General features: G+C 42.5%; 1 protein-coding gene across 1 annotated transcript in view; it reads right to left on the reverse strand.

The window, feature by feature from the left end:
* LOC311139744 (myelin basic protein-like) overlaps positions 1-22,626 on the reverse strand; it is a 55,660-nt gene that overhangs the window by 13,163 nt on the left and 19,871 nt on the right. Inside the window, exon 3 of the mRNA XM_084174680.1 lies at positions 12,760-12,853. Coding sequence (XP_084030806.1) covers positions 12,760-12,853 — 94 coding nt within the window. The remainder of the gene's footprint in view (positions 1-12,759; positions 12,854-22,626) is intronic.

The raw sequence follows: 22,626 nt of genomic DNA on the forward strand, positions 1-22,626 counted from the left end.
CTATAGGGTTTAGCAAGTTCACTGTCGAACTACTTCTCACATTTGCTTTAGCTTTTTTCACACGTACACAGAGAGAGGGAGTGAGAATGAGAGGGCTGAGCGGGAGAGAAAGACAGAAAGAAAGACAGCGAGATAAAGACAGAGACAGTGAGAGAAGCTGAACAATGGTGTCAAAGCAGAGAACACTGGCCCAGTGATGAATGGTGGCTCTCAACAATCAGCGCTTTTGAGTGGCGAGGAGCTCTGCTGTGGCAGTGCCAGGGTCTAGTGCCCGCTGTACCAGCTAGTGGTAGCCCCAGCCACCGAGACAAACGCCTGAGCCATCAGCCTCTTTTATATACGGCCTGACATAAGGCACAGCGAAAGACTGTAGCTAAATGCACATACTGTAGGGAGACAAGACACATAGACAAACAGACAGACACACACACGCAAGTATATGGATGATCTACTTCTACCGATTTAAAAAAGACTTTGCTAGAGAAAGCTGTAGCTAGCCTAATCTACCATATAGCTGCACAAAAATAGACAGATGACATATTTATATTCGTTCCCAATAATGGCTAGATATGAAGTATCGATTATTCCTTCTCAATGGACATTGGACTAACAAAGAACATTTATACTGTACGTACAACAAAGAGAATACAGAGCAAATAGCCAAAGAAATCCTTATCATTTAATGGTTTTATATCCAATTCAACAGTTCTTCCATTTCAAAATAATAATATCACAAACTAAATGGAAACCTGTTAACAGATTATTAACTGACCTTTCCCTGTGGTTGGAACTGAAAATAAAATGTCATTACAGTTATTATTTCATTTATCTACAGATATGCAGTTAGTTTTTTAAGTGAAACACAATGGATTTCAAGGAGGGGTTCAAAGAGCCAACTGTTATCCCCAACACATTTGAAAGTGAAACGAAATATCTCAGGTAAGAAAACTGACAGCCTGATTAAAGGCCCAGTAGTGCTGCGCAATTAACCGGAATTTAGTTATTTTTCATTTTTTTAAACAACTAATTGACCTACATCGGTTCAATTATTTGAATTGCATTTCATTCATGTTTTTTTCTGTGAGCTCAATGCGCACATTGCACAGTTCTCTAGAGATAAATCAGATCCAGCCTGAACTGTGCGATGTAGTAGGGAGTTGTAGTTTCCAACAGGCCAATATTCTACATGGTTTAGCGCATATAACATGGTAATTAACTACAATGACCATAATCCATTGTCTGGTCTTTGTTTCTTTTACACCTGCTATGGAAGAGGCAAAAGGATGCGCAATCACAAGGGGATATAGAGAGCAACTTTGCTTCGCGAGGTATCTCCTCTACCTGATAATACATGATAGTTGGCATTTGAAAGTATGCCTTATTTACTTTGAAGAACTACAAAATTGTGATTTTGTCAGACAGCATAGGCATCAGCTCTATAGAGATGAGATGAAATAATAAAGTCATGAAATAAAATAAAAGTAATATACACAACAACTGAAATATTTTATTAAAGTAAAGTAATGTGAATAAATTATGGTTAATAAGTGATAAGCAGTAACGGGCAGTCACTACCATCATGGGACTTTTTAAAATTGCTTTATTCTGTGTTGTTACAGCGTTCAACCCACATAATTGAAACTGAAATCGAACACAGTGAAATTAAAAAAATAATTGAACCGAAACTGAACTGACCTCAAAAACCAGTTATCGCTCAAGTTAATAGACCAATAACAAAGATAGTTTCAGAGAGAGAGAGAGAAAGAGAGAGAGAGAGAGAGAGAGAGAGAGAGAGAGAGAGAGAGAGAGAGAGAGAGAGAGAGAGAGAGAGAGAGAGAGAGAGAGAGAGAGAGAGAGAGAGAGAGAGAGAGAGAGAGAGAGAGAGAGATAGAGAGAGATAGAGAGAGAGAGAGAGAGAGAGAGAGAGAGGGAGAGAGAGAGAGAGAGAGAGAGAGAGAGAGAGAGAGAGAGAGAGAGAGAGAGAGAGAGAGAGAGAGAGAGAGAGAGAGAGAGAGAGAGAGACAGACATACTGTATATAGTTAAAATAGGTAAAATAAATAAAGGAAACACCAACTAAAATAAAGGAAACACCAACATAGTGTCTTAATTGGGTGTTGGAACACCATGATCCACAACAGCTTCAATGCACCTTGGCATAGATTCTACAAGTGTCTGGAACTTGAGAAATTCTATCATTTAGTGTTTTGTTGATGATGGTGGAAAAGGCTATCTCAGGCACCGCTCCAGAATCTCCCATAAATGTTCAATTGGGTTGAGATCTGGTGACTGAGATGGCCATGGTATATGGCTTACATCGTTTTCATGCTCATCAAACCATTCAGTGACCACCACTCTTGCCCTGTGGATGGGGGCATTGTCATCCTTTGGGGACATAGCCATGGTAGCCAAAATAATGGCCTGCCCAGCATTTCTATACATGACCCTAAGCATGATGGGATGTTAATTGCTTAATTCACTCAGGAACCACACCTGTGTGGAAGCACCTGCTTTCAATATACTGTACTTTGTATCCCTCATTTACTCAAGTGTTTTCATTATTTTGTCAGTTACCTGTAGATATAAAGAGAGAGAGGAAGAAAGGACGGGAGAGAGAGAGAGAGAGAGAGAGAGAGAGAGAGAGAGAGAGAGAGAGAGAGAGAGAGAGAGAGAGAGAGAGAGAGAGAGAGAGAGAGAGAGAGAGAGAGAGAGGACAAGAGAGTGAGAGAGAGAGAGAGAGAGAGAGAGAGAGACAAAACAGAGGAATTCTCCCTCAGTCTATGTTGTTTAAGTGCAAGCAGCAAACAATAAACTAATAAAGTACACAGAGCAGGCCCTGTTTTATCTGGCTCAGGTGTCCAACATTCCTCGCAGTCTTGTCCAACAGACAAGAAAATACAACTTTTAACAGGCCCAGAAGGAAATCTAATTCCCGGGCATGTTGTGATTCACTTTTCATTTTACATCCTGACCCTTGGAGCTTTTCAATGGAGTTAGTAACGGACAGACAAAGGAGCGAACGACAGATGGAGCGAAGGGAGCCAGGTTGAAAAACAGCAGCACCCCCTCATCTCCTCTTCTCCTTCAGCCAGAACAGAGGAGCATAGAGCCCTAACACAATCAGCTCTGGGCCAGACTAATGCAGTCAGCATAGGCAAGGCAGCAGCAGCCCCATTAGAAAGGCAGAGGACAGGCCAGGTCCCAAATGCAATCAGAACCAAGACACGAACATGAAATAAGTAATAATTGACTTATGGTGAAATCATAAAATGTTATTGAAAGAGGCAAGACGGTGGAGATCTTGAACGGGATTGGTCGTTCATAAAAGGTAGAAGATAAATGTCTATTCCTCAATTTTTTTCTTTCGATTTTTATTTTCTCTGTATAATCTTTTATATCCAAGACCATCAGCAATTCATTTCCAGTTGCTTTTGAATTAAATATATATCTGAATCGAGTCATTTTAGCTATTTTGACATTCCTGGGTTTCAAGGTTGACTACTTGAGCACACAGTTTTGGTTTCATAATGTCAGTCCCACAGACTTTGTCCATACTTTCCTTAAGCTTAAAGAGTAAACACAGTTCAGCTGGATATAAACATATGCCCACATGGTCTGAAACCTTCTCCAGCATGAGAAAATATTAACCAGAAATGGGAGTAATTAGGTCAAACAAAATTATTAATCCTCAATCCCCCTAAAGTATTATGTGTGCGTGCGTGCGTGTAACAAAGCTAATTAGTAAGAGATTAGTGAGTCCCAGACTTCCTGTTTCAGATCAAACCTCCCACCTTATTCCTCTCTTTCACTCTCTCTAAACCCTTTCATTCCTGTTGTCTTTGTTTTCGGGGAGGTGAGGTGAAGCGCCGAAGGTGAAGGCAGACTGAGGGCACCTTTATGTGCTCAGAGAGCCTTTCACATCCCTATGGCGACCCCTAGGCCTAGACCACCCTGTCCTCAGTGAACGAGAACCACAGCGACAGTACCACCAAGAGATCCTGATTAGAATCTCCCAGTTACTGTTTGTTTAATTCTATTCCGAGGAGAGGGGACGGGAGGGGAGTGACAGGATGGCAGGCAGTGAAGAGGGCAGCTAAGGTAACCCAGACAGGTCAGGAGGATCTGGAGCCAGGGCAGACACAGACAGACCAAGGGGACTGTGGCTGCAGCCTGAGTGTAGGCCCCGGAGCAGACTAGGTAATGGAGCCATAATAGCCTTTTAACAGCACACGATGCTGACTGGGTGTATTTGCTCAGGACTGGAAAACAAGTGCAAAGTCTGTTAACAGGAAGTGCGGCGTGGATACGTTGGCGACCTTAACGCTCGAGAGACCTCAGCGATCAGAGAGGTTTGCTGATGACAACTCAAACAGAACAGACCACTAAGCTGGCTCACATAAACCACTTTAACCATGGCAATTTGGTGGGAAATTCCATATTTATTTACTGTCTGTACCAAGCCGTCAAATTGTTTCGGTCAGTGTGCTTACCTCACAGGAAGTTGAGAGCAATAATGAATGTTCTTTCCTCTCTCGAAGTTGATGAGAGTCCTAGAAAGAGGTATTTTACACAATACCAGAGTGCTAACAGCCTGTTAAGAATGGTTTAATATTAACAACGCCTGATAAAAATAGCACACCATAAAAGAGGGTGGACTTCAGACTGACTAGAGATCAGCATCCACCAAACCTGAATGTTACATACAGTGGGGAGAACAAGTATCCAGAAAATCACATTGTATGATCTTTAAGTAATTAATTTGCATTTTATTGCATGACATAAGTATTTGATACATCAGAAAAGCAGAACTTAATATTTGGTACAGAAACCTTTGTTTGCAATTACAGAGATCATACGTTTCCTGTAGGTCTTGACCAGGTTTGCACACACTGCAGCAGGGATTTTGGCCCTCTCCTCCATACAGACCTTCTCCAGATCCTTCAGGTTTTGGGGCTGTCGCTGGGCAATATGGACTTTCAGCTCCCTCCAAAGATTTTCTATTGGGTTCAGGTCTGGAGACTGGCTAGGCCACTCCAGGACCTTGAGATGCTTCTTACGGAGCCACTCCTTAGTTGCCCTGGCTTTGTGTTTCGGGTCGTTGTCATGCTGGAAGACCCAGCCACGACCCATCTTCAATGCTCTTACTGAGAGAAGGAGGTTGTTGGCCAAGATCTTGCGATACATGGCCCCATCCATCCTCCCCTCAATACGGTGCAGTCGTCCTGTCCCCTTTGCAGAAAAGCATCCCCAAAGAATGATGTTTCCACCTCCATGCTTCACGGTTGGGATGGTGTTCTTGGGGTTGTACTCATCCTTCTTCTTCCTCCAAACACGGCGAGTGGAGTTTAGAACAAAAAGCTCTATTTTTGTCTCATCAGACCACATGACCTTCTCCCATTCCTCCTCTGGATCATCCAGATGGTCATTGGCAAACTTCAGACGGGCCTGGACATGCGCTGGCTTGAGCAGGGGGACCTTGTGTGCGCTGCAGGATTTTAATCCATGACGGTGTAGTGTGTTACTAATGGTTTTCTTTGAGACTGTGGTCCCAGCTCTCTTCAGGTCATTGACCAGGTCCTGCCATGTAGTTCTGGGCTGATCCCTCACCTTCCTCATGATCATTGATGCCCCACGAGGTGAGATCTTGCATGGAGCCCCAGACCGAGGATGATTGACCGTCATCTTGAACTTCTTCCATTTTCTAATAATTGCGCCAACAGTTGTTGCCTTCTCACCAAGCTGCTTGCCTATTGTCCTGTAGCCCATCCCAGCCTTGTGCAGGTCTACAATTTTATCCCTGATGTCCTTACACAGCTCTCTGGTCTTGGCCATTGTGGAGAGGTTGGAGTCTGTTTGATTGAGTGTGTGGACAGGTGTCTTTTATAGAGGTAATGAGTTCAAACAGGTGCAGTTAATACAGGTAATGAGTGGAGAACAGGAGGGCTTCTTAAAGAAAAACTAACAGGTCTGCGAGAGCCGGAATTCTTACTGGTTGGTAGGTGATCAAATACTTATGTCATGCAATAAAATGCAAATTATTTTCTTAAAAATCATACAATGTGATTTTCTGGATTTTTGTTTTAGATTGCGTCTCTCACAGTTGAAGTGTACCTGTGATAAAAATTACAGACCTCTACATGCTTTGTAAGTAGGAAAACCTGCAAAATTGGCAGTGTATCAAATACTTGTTCTCCCCACTGTACCTGTTGCATCATGCCCTAACAAAGCCCACACTTATAATATAATAATAATAAACAACAACTACAACAAAAATAGTAAAAATTATAATAATATAATTGTTTAATTTATCTCATTCACATTAAATCTGTTTTGCAAGAGAGCTGTCAATGCAACAATGAAAAGATCAAGCCTCAAAAGCTCTTCCACTTCCCAGCCAGGTGGGTTGTATAAGAACAGCTTTGACGCGCATCCCTATAAATATTTGATGAGGGCTACAGGGATAATAATTGCATTCGATGTGCCAGGTAAGTGTCTCCTTTCTTAATGAGATCAACGACTTTCACCTGCATCTGAACTCTCTCAAATCCCATAACACTTTATAGCAGAAGCTGAGCCAGGCTAACGTTCCAGTTAAAAGAAGAGTTTCCCCATTTTCAACTTTGTACGGTATAAACAAAAGGGTATCATCCCCGCCTAATCCCTGCCGCCACCTCAAGCACCACCTTCATAAAATCATAATTTGTCACTGGCGTACCTTGCTGAATGTCACTGGTGACCATTTCGTGCCTTCCAAAATATGTTTTCCCTCTATCTCAGAATTATCAAGGTACACCGATAGGCATAAACATTTATGTTTACTAATTGACATGTTGTGTATAGGTTGTTTGTATGTTATTCTAGGATCAGGTGATATTATATCTGATCTCCCCAGGTTAAAACAGGGTTTCCTTAAGGTGGAGGTTTGAAACAACTGATTTTTGATTGGAGAGCCTAGGCCTACTCAGCATTGATCGATGACAAGTGTTTAACTCATGGGACATTAATTGGCTGCAGGTGGATATCTAGTTATGGATCAATCTAAATGCTCTCCACTGTAACATCCCCTGATGATAGCAAGGTGCATTACTGAGGATGAAAGGATACCTGCCCAAACCAGAACATCTCACTGCATTTCACTGTCAGGTACATGAATACAGACCCGCATGCACACACACGAATGTACACTGGTGCGCATGTAAACAAGAACGTGCATGCACACACACACACACAGACACACCTACACACACAACTGGACACACACAAACAAGTGCACACAAACAAACACACACACACTAGATCAGTCAATAATCCCAGTTACATGCTACATCTCATGCTTCTTGACCTGTAGTTAACCTTGTTCCCCTACCCTGAATCCCTCCCTCTGCCCATCTCCTCTCCTCCACACACACCCCAACCAGATCCCTCCATCGTGCAAACAGGCTGTGAGAGACACAGAGAAAATGGGTTTTCTATTGATCTGGTGCTCATGGTAACCAAGGCACACTGAGCTTTCATCTCTTGTTCTGCTACTTGGGGGCACTCTCTACCTTCCCTCTCCCCCCCTGCTCTCTCTCTCTGTGTCTCTCCTCCCTCCGTCTCCCGCTTTCTCTCTCTTCCTTCCCTTCCTTCATTCCTTGCCTCCCTCTCTCCCTTTTCTCTCTCGGTCTCCCTGCCCTATCTCCCTTCTCTCTCTAACGTACATCTCTCTCTTCCCTGGTTCTCTTCCGTGCTCTCTAACTTTCCTCTCACCCTTCCCTCTCTGTCTTCCCTCCCTCCCTTACTTATCTTCCCTCTCTCACTGCAGACGTGACGAAAGCCCTAAGACTTTCCTTTGCTCCGTGCCACATGATAAGCACTAGGGTCATCATTACCCTTATAGAATAATAGGCAGCGCTCTTCTCCGCCCCCTGCTTCCCCCTGCCTCCCTCACACCTCTCCCCATTAATTAGTGTTTTCTTTGTGTCTCCATGTCTATCGTGATCAGAGGCAGTGGTGCACCACAGGGGTCAGCTTTGAGCTGCTTGTTTGTTGTTCGGCTCCCAGTCGATACTGTGTTCCAGGGGAGTGCTCATGTGCAGGAACACAAAGAAAATGTCTCCAATGCCCCGGGTGCGGGGCCTCCCGAGTGGCGCAGTGGTCTAAGGCACTGCATCGCAGTGCTAGATGTGCCACTAGAGATCCTGGTTCGAGTCCAGGCTCTGTCGCAGCCGGCCGCGACCGGGAGACCCATGAGGCGGCGCCGTCCAGGGTAGGGGAGGGTTTGGCCGGCAGGGATTTTCTTGTCCCATCACGAACTAGCGACTCCTGTGGCGGGCCGGGCGCAGTGCACGCTGACTTGGTCGCCAGGTGTACGGTGTTTCCTCCGGCACATTGGTGCGGCTGGCTTCCGGGTTAAGTGGGCACTGTGTCAAGAAGCAGTGCGGCTCGGTTGGGTTGTGTTTCAGAGGACGCACGACTCTCGACCTTCGCCTCTCCCGCGTCCGTACGGGAGTTGCAGCGATGTGACAAGACTGTAACTTCCAATTGGATACCACGAAATTGGGGAGAAAAAGGGGGGGAAAAAATTAATAAAAATTAATAAAAAATTGGGTGCATCAGCCAGACCTCAGCTTTTTAAATCAGAACTGATAAAGGTGAAAAGGGTAGAGAATGACAGTTTACTGTTCAATTAACAGTCTCTGATTTGTTTCGACTGAGGCTTTTGATTCAGGATTGGTGAGAGGATCAATTAAATGTTGATATTCTATATGAATGTGTCTGGTTAAACATATGCTGAAATACGTTGAGGCTACCTTCAATTTGCATTTTTGCTTTGATTGTTAGGTGAAGCCATTGTACGAGGGATAAAGAAGGGGGTTCTCAAAACATATCGATTTGTCGTGCGATAAATATTTATGAATGAGTGAAGCAGACTTTGATTTTCTACATTGAAAGATACACTACATCACCAAAATATGTGGACACACCTTCAAATGAGCGGATTCGGCTATTTCAGCTACACCTGTTGCTGACAGGTGTATAAAATTGAGCACACAGCCATGCAATCTCCATAGACAAACATTGGCAGTGACTTTCAACGTGGCACCGTCATAGGATGCCACCTTTCCAACAAGTCAGTTCATCAAATTTCTGCCCTGATAGAGCTGCCCGGTCAACTGTAAGTACTGTTATTGTGAAGTGGAAACATCTAGGAGCAACAACGGCTCAGCCGCGAAGTGGTAGGCCCCACAAGCTCACAGAATGGGACCGGCGAGTGCTGAAGCGGGTAGCGCGTGAAACATCGTCTGTTCTCGGTTGCAACACTCACTACCGAGTTCCAAACTGCCTCTGGAAGCAACGTTAGCACAAGTACTGTTAGTCGGGAGCTTCATGAAATGGGTTTCCATGGCCGAGCAGCCGCAAACAAGCCTAAGAACACCATGCGCAATGCAACGCGTCGGTTGGAATGGTGTAAAGCTCGCCGCCATTGGACTCTGGAGCAGTGGAAACGCGTTCTCTGGAGTGATGAATCACGCTTCACCATCTGGCAGTCCGACGGACTAATCTGGGTTTGGCGGATGCCAGGAGAACGCTACCTGCCCCAATGCATAGTGCCAACTGTAAAGTTTGGTGGAGGAGGAATTATGGTCATGGGCTGTTTTTCATGGTTCGGGCTAGGCGCCTTAGTTCCAGTGAAGGGAAATCTTAACGCTACAGCATGTGCTTCCAACTTTGTGGCAACAGTTTGGGGAAGGACCTTTCCTGTTTCAGCGTGACAATGCACCCATGCACAAAGCAAGGTCCATACAGAAATGGTTTGTCGAGATCGGTGTGGAAGAACTTGACTGGCCTGCACAGAGCCCTGACCTCAACCCCATCGAACACCTTTGGGATGAATTGGAACACCGACTGCGAGCCATGCTTAATCACCTAACATCAGTACCCAACGTCACTAATGTTCTTGTAGGTGAATGGAAGCAAGTCCCCGCAGCAATGTTCCAATATCTAGTGGAAAGCCTTCCCAGACGAGTGGAGGCTGTTATAGCAGCAAAGGGGGGACGAACTCCATATTAATGCCCATGATTTTGGAATGAGATGTTCGACGAGCAGGTGTACACGTACTTTTGGCCATGAAGTGTAGGTTTGGGATCTAATTACATATAAAAAACAATTCAATTCAAGTAGGCAAAATGCCACTGTTAATAACAAACAGATAACAGTAGATGACAAGACGTCTGGTTTCTTCTCATTGAATAAAAATGTAATTACAGAAAGATGTACACTGCCAGTCAAAAGTTTGGACACACCAACTCATTCAAGGGTTTTTCTTTATTTTTACATGGCAAAATAATAGTGAAGACATCAAAACTATAAAATAACACATACGGAATCATGTAGTAACCAAAAAAGTGTTAAACAAATCAAAATATATTTTATATTTGAGATTCTTCAAATAGCCACCCTTTGTCTTAATAACAGCTTTGCACACGCTTGGCATTCTCTCAACCAGCTTCATGAGATAGTCACCTGGAATGCATTTCAATTAACAGGTGTGCCTTCTTAAAAGTTAATTTGTGGAATTTCTTTCCTTCTTAATGCATTTGAGCCAATCAGTTGTGTTGTGACAAGATAGGGGGGGGGGTATACAGAAGATAGCCCTATTTGGTAAAAGACCAAGTCCATATTATGGCAAGAACAGCTCAAATAAGCAAAGTGAAACAACAGTCCATCATTACTTTAAGACATGAAGGTCAGTCAATACGGAACATTTCAAGAACTTTGAAAGTTTCTTCAAGTGCTGTCGCAAAAACCATCAAGCGCTATGATGAAATTGGCTCTCATGAGGACCACCACAGGAATGGAAGACTCAGAGTTACCTCTGCTGCAGAGGATAAGTTCATTAGAGTTACCAGCCTCAGAAATTTCAGCCCAAATAAATGCTTCACAGAGTTCAAGTAACTGACACATCTCAACATCAATTGTTCAGAGGAGACTGCATGAATCAGGCCTTCATGTTCGAATTGCTGCAAAGAAACCACTACTAAAGGACACCAATAAGAAGAAGAGACTTTCTTGGGCCAAGAAACACGAGTAATGGAGATTAGACCGGTGGAAATTTGTCCTTTGGTCTGGAGTCCAAATTTCAGATTTTTGGTTCCAACCGCCGTGGCTTTGTGAGACGCGGTGTGGGTGAATGGATGATCTCCGCATGTGTATTTCCCACCGTAAAGCATGAAGGAGGAGGTGTTATGGTGTGGAGGTGCTTTGCTGGTTACACTGTCTGTGATTTATTTAGAATTCAAGGCACACTTAACCAGCATGGCTACCACAGCATTCTGCAGTGATACGCCATCCCATCTGGTTTGGGCTTAGTGGGACAATCATTTGTTTTTCAACAGGACAATGACCCAACACACCTCCAGGCTGTGTAAGGGCTATTTTACCAAGAAGGAGAGTGATGGAGTGCTGCATCAGATGACCTGGCCTCCACAATCCCCCGACCTTAACCCAATTGAGATGGTTTGGGATGAGTCGGACCGCAGAGTGAAGGAAAAGCAGCCAACAAGTGCTCAGCATATGTGGGAACTTTTTTGGTTACAACATGATTCCATATGTGTTATTTCATAGTTTTGATGTCTTCACTATTATTCTACAATGTAGAAAATAGTAAAAATAAAGAAAAACCCTGGAATGAGAAGGTGTGTCCAAACTTTTGACTGGTACTGTATGTCCAAATAATCACTTCGTGGGAAACCTAATCTGCATGTAAAATGTAAACTAACTCACATCAGCATTTCTAAAGTGCACCATTTGCCTCCTTACTGGCAGTCATCTCCATCACTATAGTGAAATTACAGAGTAGCCAACCAGCTAGGACTCTCAGCCAGCTTTCTCTGGCTCTGCTATAACACAATGGATTCTGCCCTCGCCTGTTAGTTTGGAGTACTACGTTTAGGGCACAATCATTTTTTTTTATACATTTATTGTATTCCTTTATTTCTACATTTCTTATTTGTCTAGTCATACCCTGGGATGCATCCGCAATGTATACAAAATGTGGAAAGCTTTCAATTCACTGTTAGATCAGACAGTCCAAGTAGCCTAGAGGAGTAGAGGTAGATGAAAAACAACCTTATTTTACAGGTCGACAGAGTGCGGAGGGAGGGAACAGGGGATATAGCACTTTTTCTATTACCAGGTTGTGTTACACCCATCACCATTCGCTAAGAATCCCTGGGCTACGGATACCTTGTCATCACCCGGCCCCTTCACTGAAATATACTCTGCACTGAGAAATGGGCTGCATTTGTGTTATGCTGTTAATAAGCACTGCTTTTTTCCTGCTGCTGAAAAGCGCACGCTGTCTAAATCATTAAAGAGTAGTGCTTGAAGTGGGCCCGTGGTGACTGGTACAGAGTACCAGCAACTCAAATGTTCTGCTTTAGTACCAGAAACCCTTGCAAAATATTGGCACCCAAGAGTACAAGCACACACATTGAGTACCGTCCGTCACCTATTTCATTCCACTTGAAGCACTGTTTAAGAGAGCTTTTGGGTGAGGGGCTTTCAGATAAGCATTTAGGGAACACCTTTTACTACAACCTTTAGTTATTATGAAGCAAAAGCATTGTAGTATAGGAAAGAAAGTATTACTAATCACGACAACCCTTTCCATCTAGTGTAACTGTATGTATTATGGCTGAATTTGCTTTGTGTATGCTTATGTTCTTTATCGAAAATTACAAAAACAAAACGATTGAAATAAAAAGAAAACTCCTTACCAAAGACCTCGTCTTGTGATTCGGGTTCTGCCATGGTCTCACCAATGGGTGCTGGTTCTATGGTCTGTTCTGCTTCTGGTTCTGGTGACAAAGGCTTTAAAAGAGAGAGAGCACAAACAGAAAGAGGTGAGCTGAGATACCATGGCAACAGAGCAGAGAGGCTTTTCATTATCAACCACACGGAGACGAATCTGATATTTGTTTACAGGCTCACCTGAATTATCGCAGCACACAAAAGTCAGACGCATTTGCAGTATTTTGGGGACGTGCATATTATCATAAAAGCATTGCTAAATGCATTAACCCCCCTCTCCTCTAGACACTTACACACCCACACACCTACACCATTACACACATGTACACTCAGTGTACAAAACATTAAGGACACCTTCCTAATATTGAGTTGCACCCCCCACTTTTGCCCTCAGAACAGCCTCACTTCATCGGGGCATGGACTCTACAAGGTGTCGAAAGCATTCCACAGGGATACTAGCCCATGTTGATTCCAATGCTTCCCACAGTTGTGTCAAGTTGGCTGGATGTCCTTCGGGAAACTGTTTGGTGTGAAAGATCCAGCAGCATTGCAGTTCTTGACACACTCAAACAAGTGTGCCTGGCACTTACTACCATACCCTGTTCAAAGGCACTTCAATATTTTGTCTTGCCCATTCACCCTCTGAATGGCACACATACACAATCCATGTCTCAATTGTCTCAAAGCTTAAAAATCCTTATTTAACATGTCTCCTCCCTTTCATCTACACTGATTGAAGTGGATTTAATAAGTGGCATCAATAAGGGATTATACATAGCTTTCACCTGGATTCACCTGGTAAGTCTATGTCATGGAAAGAGCAGGTGTCCCTAATGTTTTGTACACTCAATGTAAATGCACACACAAACACAAAAACACGTGCAAACACACGCACAACAACAAAACATATTGAAAATATCGGAAATTGGACCTCGGAAGAAGCTGTTTCCAGGAATCAAGCTCATGGTGTGTTCAGGATATTATGGTGACTCAGCTGGACTGCGATTGTGTTCTTTTTCAAGCATCCCTTGAAGTCAATAGCATCTTACGTATCCCGTTCTATGAATTCCAATTAAAATGTACCATTGTCTGAGCACTGGTGGTACATTTACTTTACTTTGAATCTTACAATATACTGTATTATTTCCCATTAATCACCATTCAAAACATTTAGAAATCCCCTTTCCAGTCACATTCCCCATCTCTCTTCTCTGACTGCTTTTTATCACAAACCGTGGGGGACTTTGTCACCGTCCGCAGGCAGGAGCTGATGATGTGACTTTGCACCTGCTTATCATAACACAGGGATGATATTTCAATCTTGTTGAGAAGAGCATCCCAGGGGAGAGGACAGATGGAGGGATGGAGAGAAGCAGCACAGCAGTACAAGCCCCTTGGGCTTCGCTGCCTCTGCTACACAGCACGAGATAAGACCAGCCACTCGCACCACAATAACAGGCAAATCAAATTCACCTTAATGCTAAATCAAGCAGCATAATAGCTACTCTTGATGCAGAAACAGGTAGACTGGGAGAGAATGCAATCTCGACCAGGATCTGTCTGTTCTCTATATTCAGGGCCTCTTCATATAAAGTATACTGTCACGACTGTCTGTGAGATCCGGTAAACGAAGTCAGGCGCAGGACACAGAACTCTCGGATACGTACTTTTAATACGAAAAGGATCCAAAAGGACACAGAAAATAACTCCACGCAGGGAGGAAATAACCTGCTCACAAAATAGACAACCGTGAAGGGGAAAACAATCACACACAATGTACAGATGAGAGACAGGGGTAATTATAAGGGAAACAATTAACATAATGATGAACAGGTGTAAACAATACAGACAAAACTAAACAAACACCGATAACATCGAACGGCAGTAGCTAGTACTCCGGGGACGACGAACGCCGAAGCCTGCCCGAGCAAGGAGGAGGAGCAGCCTCGGCAGAATCCGTGACATGTACTTATCAGTTTCTCCAAGGTTAGACCTATCAGTCTGATATATTGAAATGCTACCATTTTAAAATGTCTGTATCTGATATCAATTGGATGGACTTTCGATTGGAAGTATATAAAAGATGAGCTGGTCCTCCTTTTTTCCATTTGTAGTTTCCGAAAGCTTTCTAAGCTCTTATAGTCTGGGGGGATTTGCAGTGCAGTGATTGGAACCTCTCATGACTTGGAGGAATTTCTTAGAGAGAGTCAAAGGTCACGGTCTTATCTGTTTCCTATCTGATAGCTGTGGCCTTAAGTGTTTGCGTTCATCCCCGAGAGGAATGGTGAATAGGGACTTGGAGACTTCATCCCGCCGATTTCTTCTCGAACAGCAGGATGTGCTCCCACTGCAAATGTTCACAATATCTCACAGACCTGCTCACATGAAGTATGATTGCTCACAAGTCCCCCGCCTCAGGCTCATCCAAGCCTCTAACCTGAAAAATATAGACTTATTTCAAACCACCCGCAAATAAACTAGTGTATAGGGTAAAAAGCCAAACGTCTTAAGCACCCATGACAAAGCAAATATTGCGGCCACCTAGGAATTCGACATTGGTCTTCGAATAAAAAACAAACAATATTCTATTCCCAAGGGATACTTATAGCCTATAGCTCATATAATATAATATGCCATTTGGCAGACGCTTTTATCCAAAGCGACTTACAGTCGTGCGTGCATACATTTTTGTGTATGGGTGGTCCCGGGGATCGAACCCACTACCTTGGCGTTACAAGCGCCGTGCTCTACCAGCTGAGCTACAGAGGACCACAATCATTACCAAACAAAAAGCCTGGCCTTGATGAAAAGTATGTAGTCTGACTGAGGGATTGTACAACTTCTAATCCGCATCTTGAGGAATATATTTCAAACAGAAAGTAAAGCAATATTGCTGGCCACAGATAGAAAATGAGTGCCAGGAAAAAAAACAAAGAAGAATCACATTGAAATTAAACTGTAAGGATGTTTTATCAGAGTACCAAAATGCAATTACTTGAGATAAGTGAAAATGATAGCCCTCAGTGAATTGTACAATTATTAATTGTAATATTAAATTGTCAAAGAGCTGGTAATTGAACAGCATGTATCCCACTTTAATTATGAGTCAAACAAATAATTGTTAAAAAGTATATTCATGCACAAAATGTAATAGGAGTGGTGCCAGTGGTGCTGTGACATTAATGGTGAAAACAAGTATCAGCATCAAGCAATCCTAATCTGTACAACTGCAAGCCATCCTAGTCTCATGAATATTACCTAGTCTAAGTCTTTCTGCTGTGCTTGTCTGCTGTGTTCGACAGGTCGTCATTGCAAATAGGAATCTGTTTTTAATTGATTTACCTGTAAAAAATAAAGGTTAAATACAAAATAAATATATCTGCTATATTTGTCCCTGCGTAGGTCTCCAAATGTGGAATGTATTTGCGTTCTAACTTTCAGTAATATCCGGAGATACTCTCTTTACCTTAAAGGAATGTTGTGGTGAGCTTTTCTTCCTTGTTTCAGAGAGCAGTGAACAGGAATGTTACTATGGGGCATGATTGCGTAACATGGGGGAGAGCAAGTACACGAAGGGAGCGCTTCTGCTGCTACCCAAGCATGAACAGGTTTGGAACGAATGAGAAGGAGCTATTTACAACCCCCTTAGCTTTAGGGAGAGATACTGAACAAACCTGGGTTCAATACTATTTGAAATAATTTCAGATACTTTATCTGTGCTCGATTGTGCTAACCTGGCTTAATGAACCAATAAAAAAGTTCCAAAACTGCAAACCCCGCCCATTTGGCACTCCCAGGCAGACTAAAGCAAACACTCAAAGTATTTAAACATTTCAAATAGTATTTCAACCCAGATCTGCTACTGAACACAATTCCAGTCAGGCAGGAACATGAGCCAGCATGCTGAGCTGAACATGGGAGTCTGTAAGTTACAGTACAACACAGAACAGAACAGAAACTCCTCTCACGGCGGGAAAGCGTGGACAATAGCCTAACTTCAGGACCACTAACTGGGCCTCAGGCTCCCTCCACTGGAGAATGGATTTACACGCCGCCTCTCCTCTTAATCCACAATGAATTTACTCAATACAACATGACTTTTGAAACTGAGAGGAAGCAAATAAGGTGGCATTCAAAATGGCCGAACATGATCAACAGCTCTGGAAGTTGGACATGGATTAGGGTCTCTACGACAGTTCACAATGCATGCTTATCAGACAGAAGATTGGATTCTACTACAGGTCTGATCATGCATTCACTCTCCTCAGACACAACCACGTTTCCCAAACCTGCCTTGTGAGGATGGATAAATAGTCCTATCCCCGATGTATGTGTGTCTCAGTGTATGCATAAGGCATTATAGCCAGCACCATAATGGTTGGCTTGGAATCAATGTGACACTCTTTAAACTGTATTTTTGTGTGTGTGTGGGGGGGCGTATGGTAGTAGGTGCCAGGTGCACCGGTTTGAGTGTGTCAAGAACTGCAACGCTGCTGGGTTTTTCATGCACAACAGTTTTCCGTGTGTATCAAGAATGGTCCACCACCGAAAGGACATCCAGCCAACTTGACACAACTGTGAGAAGCATTTGATTCATCATATGTGACCTCCACTGACTTCTCCAAACATAATGTGGTCCTCTCGCTTCCACTCAGCACTGTCACAATGTGAAGATGACACTGCCAAAGACAGCGGTCAAATGAACATGCATAAAACGAAATGCATACTACTAAATCATATGAAAAGTGTAATACTCTAAATGTATTGTTTATATTGTATACTTTTTGTGTTCAGTCCATCCACTCCACTGAAAATGTAATTAAGAAGGCAATAATTATATTCTGTGCTATTCATTTTTAGCTAGGTTTCCATCCAATTGACATATTATGAACAGGGGAACCAACTGAAACCTGTACTTGGCTGCCTGCCTCACCACTGTGAGTCTGCCTGGGCTCTCATGTTTTTTCTTGGTCCCCCAGCAGGCTGGCTGAGTCTGACAGAGCTCCATACATCCTCATCAGCCCCGGGGCAGGTGGCCAGGCCAGGCAGGCCCAGCTCCAGCCTGAGTTTCCCTGTCACTGTCCTGTTGTCTAGGTAAGCCCATGCCAGCGTGGTATCACAGGAACCTTGCCTCGTTATTCTGTGCTTCTGACACTGTTCAAAAAGGCTGTCTTCCCTTTATTTTCTCTCTTTTCTTTTCTCCCTCTGTCTTTTCTAATTCCATTATGCAGTGTAGGAGGAGAAGGGTGGGGAAAAGTTGATTGCAGCCACAGCTGAATTTTAATGGTGCGCCTATTTTCTCTGCTGTAATTTGAAAATCAGTGACAAATTGACTTCAGCAAGGCGGAGGTTAATTACCTGATGTCGTTAAAGTACATTACTTGCCATTAAAGCCCCCTCTTTCCTCCCTCCTCCCCACCACGCCATGCAGACAGGAACAATAGGTGGGGTGCAATTTCAGGATTCAGAGAGCGAGACACTGAGAGAAAACAACTCACTTCTTAATCCTATTTGTTCTGTTAAATTACGTGCTTCGCTTTCTGCTTTTTTTCAGTGAAGTAGCAGCTCTCAGACCCAACGTGACGGAACACAGTGATGTGTTATTGTTAAATAAGCCTCTACTTGTCCTTATCGGTGGACCACACAGCATTAAGGCAGCTATATGCAAAACATATATTGTAGATCAGGTAAGAGTTCAACTAAAACCATGGAAACACCACGCCCGTTGGGGATAGATCCAGAATCTCCTCAGTACAGCACATCTAAATTAGCCTACATTTATTTATATGTGTATTCAACAACAAAAAATCGAAGTATAAGGCTTGTTTGGATATCGACCTCAATATATGTTCATTTCATCATCACCAATTAACTGCATTACAGTTAAAAATTACTTCAACTTCCACCACCGATTTCTATTTGGCTCTCTCTGCTACCACCTTATCCAAACGTGAGTTAACCATTAGCAAAATAAATGTGAAACCCGAAAAGGACAATATCGAAAACAGTCAAAGTATTCAGACCCCTTGACTTTTTCCACTTTGTTTCATTACAGCCTTATTCTAAAATTGATTAATAAAAAAAAATGAAATCCTCAGCAATCTACACACAATACCCCATAATCACACAATACCCCATAATGACAAAGTGAAAACAGGTTTTTAGAAATTTGTGCTATCCCCCTTGATCTCTTACCATATGTATAGAGCAAATGGAATAACAGACGATTAAACCTCCTCAGAAAACTGTTTCATGTATAGGTCTACTTTTTGTTTGAGCATGGACCTCTACACTAAAAATGTACGCCTTTAAGTTAGGCTTTTAACCATAGGTCATTATGACAATTCTTGAGATATAAACATGGAACTCAAATGACTCAAATAAAGGTGAGAATGTTTTATCATACGTGTTGTATTCACTACCTACAGTACAAAGCCACCCAAGGACTTACAGACATCAAGCCATAGAAACAGAATAATTGCTATTCTCTTTCTATGAGTCAAGCAACCTCACAGCCAAAGGTTTTATCTTCATGTTTATAAAACAACACGCCAGCGTATAGACTAAGATGAATGACTTCATACACAGTAGTCATCAACACTGATATAATGTCCAATGTCTTTGAGAGCTGTCACGCCCTGGCTCTGGGGACTCTTAAATGTTGAGCCAGGGTGTGGATTTTTCGATGTTTAGTTTTCTATGTTTTTTTGTTCTAGATCGTTTAGATCTATGTTGGCCAGGGTGGTTCAGAGGCAGCTGTAGCTCGTTGTCTCTGATTGGGGACCATACTTAGGCAGCCTGTTGGCACCAGTTAGTTTGTGGGATCTTGATCCGTAAAGGTTTGGTGTGTGTAACCTCAGGACGTCACGTAACGTTTCGTTTTGTTGTTTTGTTCGTGTGTTGTGTACTAAATAAAGATGTACGCTTATCACGCTGCGCCTTGGTTCCACGAGTCATCAGTCAACGTTCGTGACAAGAGCAAAAGTGTTTGACACACTGTCCCATTTTGATTAGGTGTGTTATACAGCAAATGGTGAGAAGTCAAATGGCTACGTCAAATAAATGTCATCCATCAGGGAGCACAAAGGGTCTCTAAGGCTTTGGCTTAATCCAGTTTATTCTACTGAGTGGACAGGACAAACCACAGAGGGCTTACCAGCTTCAGAATGACCACCCAAACACTAGGGCAGGGAATTGCCAGGGACCTCACAACACGATATTATGACGATACTTAGGTGCCGATACGATACAGCCATTCTATATTTATTACGATTCTATATGTATCACAATTCTATATGTATCACGATTCTATATGTATTGCGATTCTATATGAATTGCGATTCTATATGAATTGCGAATCGATACTGACATTTTATTGCAATTCGATGTCCCAAACATATTGCTCACTATATGTCTGGTGCAGTCATGGTAATAAAAGTGCTGAAAACATGTTGGCTCACCTTTTAAAAAGAAGATGGAGAAAAAGCTTCTCTTTTAGAGAATAAATAGTTGGAGTCATAGAGTCTATATAATGTCGTAAAAAATTATATTGCGACGCTCAACTGTACTGATGATACTTTTGACTTTTAAAAGCTTTTTAATTTAATCATTCATGTAGGCTAGTTCAACAGAAAAGCATAACAAATTAACTGATGATGGAACTGACAGATTTTCCACAAAAGGGTAAAAGCATCAGTGTTTGAGACATATCAAACATGACATCACTCACTGTGTAGGATGGTTGAGATGAGCTCAACGTCATTGGACAGCTGTGCTCTTTGGGTGGGACTGCTGAATGGGCTCTAGCGGACCATTGGCCCTGAACTAATGATAGTATGAAATTGACCATAAGCTGATTTGTACGAAAAAATACAAAAATGTATGCACTCACTACTGTAAGTCTCTCTGGATAAGAGCATCTGCTAAATGACAAAAATGTAAAATGTAATTCATAATAATCTGCCCAATAATCTGCCCAATAGCTTCTTTCGTCTCTGTGTAATGTGTGAGGTGGGTGGGTGGATGGGTGTGGGTGACGCGATGGTGAAATTAGCCACTGACATTGAATGGCCTAACATAACGCATCAGATATCACCATGGCAACATATATGCCCACCAAGAGTTAGGATTTCATTGGTGGGAATAAACGCATCGTGCCATGCAGATCCTGCTTTGTCCCTCACATTTTGATGAACATAACACACAAATAACTCTTCTTGAGTAAGTAACAACACTGTGCCCTCCACAGCTATACTCATTACAGTTTAATTATCTATTTTATCATTATGAGCGAGCAGTTTAGCTTGCATACGGGTCCCAACCCATGGCAATGACAAGCAAGGAAATTCAATCTTGCTGAGGTGTAACGACATGGTAATATTCAGAATTAATGTGAGATGGGAATCAGTCCATCACCGGAAGTGTTCTAATATTAATCAGTGTGTAATGTTAAAAGCCTCGTTCTGATTCTGTGATCCAAACGCCTAACAAAACATGGCTATGAATCTGCTGATGAATCAAAAGATACTGTAGATCACATCCAACATTAACCTGAAACGGCCCAGTTATATAACCAGGCTAGGTCCTGCGACCTGACCTGACCTTATATAACCTCTCCTTCTCTCCCTGGGTCTCCAGGCTGACCTGCAGAAGTAGCAGGCGAGCTTTGTCATCACTTACTGAAATCCCAGTGTCCTGACCACCCAGACACGCTCTGATGCTAGCTAATCAACAACTGCCTGGCAACACCGCCAGTCCGCCACTCTAAGACCTGACAAGTCGATAAGAAGACTCAGCGGCTCCGAGTCGCATCACTCCCGCTGATAACAAAGCACCTCTCTCAGGACTGGACTGCCCATAAAGAAAATAATCTCCCCAGAAGCATGGAGAGAGAGAGAAGGAGTGGGGGAAAAGAGAGGGAGTGCAAAAAAGGAGAAGATAGCTCCGTCTATAGCAGGAGTGTCAAACTAATTTTGCCCCGGGGGGCGCATTCGGACTTCACCGAGGCCTGGAGTTCCCCACTTACAATTTATTATTTTTCCTCGCCGTCAAAAGTTATTAAAAATTGTCCTCTATCCATCGCTTTGGAATTTCCGATGCTCCCCGACTGTCTAGGTTTCGTTTCGATGACTTTTAGCAAGCTTGACAGAGTGAAAAGACTATAAATGTAGGTCCATTATCATTTCTCACAGGTTTGTTTCGGTTTTAGTCATTTCAATGTCGATTAAGATATATTTTTTAAAGAAAAATAAAATCTGGGAAAATTAAGATATACAGTACCAATCAAAAGTTGACACACCTACTCATTCAAGGGTTTTTCTTTATTTTTACTATTTTCTACATTGTAGAATAATATTGAAGACATCAAAACTATGCAATAACACATATGGAATCATGTAGTAACCAAAAAAGTGTTAAACAAATCAACACATATTTTAGATTTTAGATTCTTCAAAGTAGCCACCCTTTGCCTAGATGACAGCTTTGCACACTCTTGGCATTTTGAAGAATCTCAAATATAAAATATATTTTGATTTGTTTAACACTTTTTGGGTTCCTACATGATTCCATATGTGTTATTTCATAGTTTTGATGTCTTCACTATTATTCTACAATGTAGAACATAGTTCAAATAAAGAAAAACCCTGGAATGAGTAGGTGTGTCCAAACATTTGACTGGTACTGTATATATGTATATTTTATTACTCAAACCGCGGGCCAGATTGAATGGGCTCGGGCCGTATGTTTGACACATCTGGTCTATAGCTACAGTATAGCTAAAGGTAACTGCCAAAATAATGGAAACTCTTCAGTAAATGATGGATAAAAAGTAT

This window comes from Coregonus lavaretus, assembly GCF_964263955.1.
Source record: "Coregonus lavaretus genome assembly, chromosome: 13".
NCBI classification, from domain to species: Eukaryota; Metazoa; Chordata; class Actinopteri; order Salmoniformes; family Salmonidae; genus Coregonus; species Coregonus lavaretus.